Here is a 6,296-nt window from a genome sequence, read left to right on the forward strand (position 1 = left end):
AAAAAAAAGGTCAAAGACAAAGCTATTCGGTTTCTTGTGAGTACATACACTACACTGCCGATGTAGGGGGGCGCCACCTAAAATCTTGGCTAGGGCGCCAGATTGGTTAGGGCCAGGCCTGCTCTGAATACAGGGCCAGAGAGAATTTTTTATTTTTATTTTTTTACAGAAGCTTGAAGATATCTTATGCAACTGCCAGCCAGATGAGTGTCTTTTTTTGGCTGGAGAGTTTAGCTGTATAGAAAATAATCAGTTGGACAGGAATCATTTAGAACCTCATTTGTGCACTTAAACATTTCTAAAGTGTTTGACAGAAGCACAGTCTTTAGTTGATGTAGGGAAGGATATGTACAATCAAGAAAGACAATATACATGGGCCAGGAGTAGAGAACATTTTTGTCTGCAGCTAGATTAGACAGCTATTATTTTTTTCTGGAGAGTGTATACATGTAGAAAATATGATTTTATGTCTTTAATGCAGTGATGGGATTGGAGAAAAACTGAAATCAAAGAATTTTGTCAACAGTATACTGTCAATGTCTCTTCGGCCAAATATATGAGAGAACTGGAGATTGACATAGTGGAGCTACAGGTGTCTGCAGATTTCACAGGAGCTCAAGGTTGGTTTGAGAACCTCAAGTCTCTCCCTGATAGACATACAAGTTTTTCTTTTCATTGGAAACCCCCCAAAAGGACAGATCAAGTTCATGCATGGTTTGAAATCATCTGCTGGAGATCTTATAACAGCAGATAGTTGACATCAAGTGAAGCACAGTGGATCTTTACTCAGATCTTTATAGCTTTTAAAAGACTTTTAATAACTTCTGGACTAGTCAATCCAGAGTTTCTGAGGAGTTCAACAAGGAGCTGGGGGAGCCTCTAACATTAAAAGAAGTTTATACTGCTTTACAAAGTATGCCAGTAAGTAGAGCTGGGCGATAGAACGATAACGATATGTATCGCGATATAACTTTTTCTTGATAGAAAAATTAAACTATCGCGATAGACCTCGCTGCTCTTGTCCTCTTAAAAAAAAAAGAAAAAGAAAAAAAAGAACAGCCAATCCAAATTAAGTAGCGCAGAGCCGAACCAATCACAGCCGCAGCGTCACGTCACATGACTTGTTACGTACAGCACAAGTGCCAAGCCGCACATGTGTATTTGTTTGGGAAGCAGCCAGCCATCGTACCGCCCGGGTAATGGAGGAAATGAGTGTGCCGACTAGAAAAATCAACCGAGCGTGACCGAAGAGAAAACAGATGATGGTTCCAATGCCGGAGAGATTGTCGAACGGAAGAGCCAAAGAAGTTCCGTAGTGTGAAGGTATTTCGGCTATTTCAAGTCTGACAAAAAACAGAGTAGCGTGCACTGTAAATTGTGCCGAAAGCAAGTCTGGAAATACAATAAACTGGTGCATGCGGTACCAAAAACTGCGTTTTTGGTCACTGAAAACAAAGATTTTTAAAAACTCAGTTTTTGCATTTACGTGTGGACTAGAAAAACCGAGAAAACGCAGCATCAAAGGTGTGCGCATTTTTGGACGTCACACTGTGCGCCACGTTATTGTTTCGGTGAAATGAATTTCTACAATACTGTTACTGTTAATTCTACTCTCTGCAGTGTTTAAATGCTTACATAAACACACAGTTACTGTCGCTCCACACATACGACTCTGTTCTGCTTCTATGCCCCAGCTTTGTTTACTTTTTCCCACCGAGGCTTCTAGACTTCTGATTGGCCAACATTTCTGCACGGTTAGGAATCTAGCTCCACCTGCTGCTTTGGCATGTTCATAGCAGCGTTTTCCTTCATTTCTCCCTTTATGTGTGGACGGGATTATTTTTTAAAACGAAAACGGAAAATCTCCCTTTTCAAAAATACCCGTGTACGTGTGGACGTAGCCTCAGTCTCTGACTGGAAGCGCTAATTCGTCATTCGGCTTTTGTCAGACTAAAGTAACTGTTAAAACTGTTTGAAAAGCTAAGCTATACAACAAGGAGAGATTGAGAATTTCCTTTTAGTTCTCAGTTTATTTGATATTGACAAAAGTTAGTCAGTTTTGTCTGTTCTTCTGTAAAACAAACTAAGATTTATTTTTAGAATTAATATTTTGTTTCTAAGTGGAATTGACAATTTAGTCTGTTTCGTTTGTTCTATTTTGAAACAAATGCTTTAGCGGCTGCCTTTTGTGTAGTTTGCAATATTTGCCTTTATTTATCTGAAAAAGTCTCATGTTCCTTAAGTACATCTACCCTGTTGAACTTATTATGGGAAATAAATATTTAAATAAAAACAAGCTGCTGATTATTTCACATTTTACTTGTGAGCAACAGCACATTTAAATCTTACAAATATAGTTATTTGGCTTATATCGTGATAGATATCGTTATCGCCTGAAATGAAAAAAACATATTGTGATATGAAAAAATCTTATATCGCCCAGCTCTACCAGTAAGGCACAATAAAGCTTTTTGGTCTGACCTTTGTGATGATATCATGGAGGTTGTTGAGAAGGGCTTCGCTGAAGTTTTTTTTGCCTCAGAGCTACACGAGAGCTGTTCTAACATTCTTACCAAAGAAAGGTGATCTCCACTATATTAAGGACTGGTGGCCTGTCTCTTTATTGTGCACTGATTATAATGTGCACTGTCAAAAGTGCTGGCAAACAGACCAAAGAAGGTGATGAATCATGTTGTCCACTGAACACAAACCTACGGCGTGCCAGGCAGGTCTATTGTTGATAATGTGTCACTAGTCAAAGATATTCTGGAGGTCTCAAGCTCATTGTGATGTCATATTGTTGGGGTCCCACAACTTCCAGGTGGTTTGAAATGGAAAAGAGGATGTTTGAAGTATCTGGGTGTGTAACTGGGACATGAAGACACACTAAACAAGAATTGAGGGGAAGTTAGGGAAGTGGAGATGGTTGTTACCGCAGATGTCATATAAAGGCAGGGTGCCTATTATAAATATATTATAAACTACGTTTGTTTTTTATTGTGGCATAGATTAACTTGTTTAGAGCCCCCTTCCTTATTATTAAATAAATTCAGTCTTTGATGATCAAGTTTTTTTTGGGATAACTGACATTGGATATCCCAGGCTGTGCTTTTTTTGCACAAAGAAAAAGGTGGACAAGGACTAGTTCACCTAGAGAGCAGAACTGCAGCTTTCAGAATGCAGATAATTCAGAAATACCTGATGGGAAGGGAAGAACATGTTTTCAGGAAACCAGTAACTAGTGTTTTGTAAGAGGAATGGGATAGTTGGGAATGGATAATTTTATGAAATTGTAATTTGATCTCATCTTCTTATTAAATGCCAATGTTTTATAACAGCCTTTTTAAAGCTTGGACCATTTTCAAATGGTCATTTTACTGGTTAAATATTAAAGCTGAATTTCTGTTTTATTAATTGGTGGATCATTTGACAGATTTTTTCTCTCAGTTGTGTTTTAATAATGTGGTCTGTTCTTTTGTCGATGGTCAATATTATTTCAACCATGTGTTTTTTGACTGCTTTTTTATTTTGTTAAAAAAAAACTTGTGATGTCCTCGTATTTATTTATTTAGAAATAAATGTGTGGTTAAAATCCAATCGTTCTTTCTTTCAATTAAGTTAAATTCTATTTAATTTCAACAGTTGCCTCGAGGTGCTTTAATTTGAAAAGTATTGTAAAGTAAAGACTGTACAATAATAGGTTAATAATAATATCATGATGTCAGTGAGAGCAGCAGCCCCCGTCACCAGTTTCTGAAGTATTTTGTCAGTAAATTAGCTAAAAGGTAGATATAGGACACCAATACAGCTGGTTTCAAACAGTCGTTGAACATGGGGGCACATTTACACTACATTATCTACTTTACTTAAAAGGAGGAGACATGGTCAGTGATGCCTGGCTGTATAATTATGAACCTACAAATGCATGTACTTTCCTTTTCTTACAATGCATACCTTCTAATGCGGGAAGTTGATTGTAGCATATTCCAGAGGGATTTCTGCATGTCTTCATGCATGATCTTCCACAAGGCTTATAGTGCCATTCACACTGTCCATCAGGGTTGTAATAATCACAGAATACAGCTAATAAAACAAAAGTAATAAATCATAAATAACAATGAACTCGATTTTACATTAAACCTTATTTGTAAACTTAGCTCATGCTGACAGTTATTATTATACTTTGCATTTTATATGTATCTTGTCACAGAAAAATAAAAAAAAACACTCACGGCAGATGGTGGGAGTTCTCCATTTCACGCACACTCCTGCCTCATTACAGGCTGCTGCATAAGCTGCTACAGCTGAACAGAAACACTCACAATCTCCTCCTGAATTACAGGCACACGTGTCTCTCACACAGGCATCAAAATATTGTTGGGGATCCACCTTTTTGGAATAAGTAATTGTAAATGTAAGTAAAGAGTGACTTTGGTCCATTATAGCCTAAATGTTTACTTACATTCATAAACACTTACCTTTGAATAGCAGGCCTCAAATACTGCACTCTTGATAATGCTGCAGTGCTTCACTGCCCATGCCTGTCTGTGTGAGTACAGTGTACATGCATCCTTTGGAGTTTGTGCACTTGAGCAGCTAGGTGACACTTGCCAGCTGTTTCCGAATATAAGGGGATCAACCACAACTTCTTTATTTCTGGTAGTGAAATCATTCTTGATATTTCCATCAAAATTTCCACACAGACCGCAGACTTTGCCCTAAGACAAGAACAAGTTTGTTTAAATATCTCTATCTCTCTATCTATCTATATATGTGTATGTGTGTGTGTGTGTGTGCTCACAGACCTTGAATGTAGATCTGAGTTTTATCATGAGGGTTGTCTTTTTATCCCAAATGACAATAAGGCCATTCTTCGCTTCAATGACGAGATATAAACCCAAAGTGTGGACTTGATAGGGTATTTCTTCCCCACTGTTTTTTTTAAAAACTTTGATATGTTCATCTGAGAGACGAATTTCACTGTTCTGTTAAAAACAAAACATGCTAATTGGGAATTGGGAAAAACGATGTGACCATTTAGGAACATTAATACGTATGGATTTGCAACAATTGTAGACCAGATTACAGTACCCAGCAAAAGGTTAATATTTAATTTTTTGCCATGCTTAATTTTCAAAAATAGAACAGGGCTCATGTTGAAACACACAGTCCAACTCACTATATTAATGACAACACTGTGTACCCTGTTTCTTTTTCAAAAAACCCATTTTCTCATATAGTGATAATAATAATGAGGTAATAGCATAGCATAGCATAGCATCTTTATTTATGACGCACTTTACATCCAACAATGTTGACCAAAGTGCTACAAATATAAAACAGAGAGGAAACAGTTTAAATTACATATAAAATATCTTAAAATTAAAAATAATATAATTAATAAGAAACATATTAAGAGACATCAACAAGTCCTGCTATGCTAAAAGCCAAGGTAAATAAATATGTTTTAAGACGTGATTTAAAAACAGATAAGGAAGGTGCCTGTAATGCATAATTATTAATTATTAAGGTATCTATCTTTTTAAAAAAACAACTTGTAAATGCAATTTCTGTTCATATTTACATACCCCTAAATAGAGCGTGATGTCAAAGGAGCAGACGCTTTCAGCATTTTCGCAGGGGATGCTCTCAGTCAGTACCTGAAAGGTGCCGTTCTCACCTCCACAGGAATCCTGCAGGATTCTCATGTCAGTATCACAGGACTGATTTTAACAGGTCATAAAGATTAAACATAAGTGCAGACTGTACCTGGGTGAAGATGTAGCTACAGCCTCCACTAAAGGCAAATCTTGATTCATCAAAAGTGATGTAATTCCCTGCTCCATAAATGGTACAGGTTCCACCACAGTCTTGACCTGTACATTCCCATATGCTGCTTTTGCATGTGCTTAGATTTGAAAAGGGAAGTTAAATCTTGTTAAATAACTATTCCCAAAGCCCCCCCCCCCCCCCCTTCAGTGATGTGAAAAACATGCTTGGGGACACCAGAGTTTGAGTATTATTTAGTGTGTTTTTAAAATATACTCTTTATTTAAACAGAGTTGATGGATGGTACGGTGTACATTTTAGGACATCGTCAGGTATCAGAAAAAAAAATGTCAGGTGTCAGTTGTCAAAAAAAAATTGTCAGGTGTCAGACAAAAAAATGTCAGGTGTCAGAAAAAAAATTGTCAGGTGTCAGACAAAAAAATGTCAGGTGTCAGAAAAAAAATTGTCAGGTGTCAGTTGTCAAAAAAAAAGTTGTCAGGTATCAGAAAAAAAGTTGTCAGGTATCA

At 37.1% G+C, this 6,296-nt stretch overlaps 1 protein-coding gene across 1 annotated transcript in view; it reads right to left on the reverse strand.

Moving 5' to 3' along the window:
- Positions 1-3,954: 3,954 nt before the first annotated feature.
- LOC102215619 (mucin-5AC-like) overlaps positions 3,955-6,296 on the reverse strand; it is a gene marked incomplete at its 3' end in the record, with an annotated part of 12,376 nt that continues 10,034 nt past the window's right edge. Inside the window, exons 21-26 of the mRNA XM_005728233.1 lie at positions 5,770-5,908; positions 5,589-5,693; positions 4,806-4,985; positions 4,479-4,718; positions 4,233-4,389; positions 3,955-4,083 (exon numbers count right to left, since the gene is read on the reverse strand). Coding sequence (XP_005728290.1) covers positions 3,955-4,083; positions 4,233-4,389; positions 4,479-4,718; positions 4,806-4,985; positions 5,589-5,693; positions 5,770-5,908 — 950 coding nt within the window. The remainder of the gene's footprint in view (positions 4,084-4,232; positions 4,390-4,478; positions 4,719-4,805; positions 4,986-5,588; positions 5,694-5,769; positions 5,909-6,296) is intronic.

This window comes from Pundamilia nyererei, unplaced genomic scaffold, assembly GCF_000239375.1.
Source record: "Pundamilia nyererei isolate P.nyererei 1_Seehausen unplaced genomic scaffold, PunNye1.0 scaffold00027, whole genome shotgun sequence".
Classification (NCBI taxonomy): Eukaryota; Metazoa; Chordata; class Actinopteri; order Cichliformes; family Cichlidae; genus Pundamilia; species Pundamilia nyererei.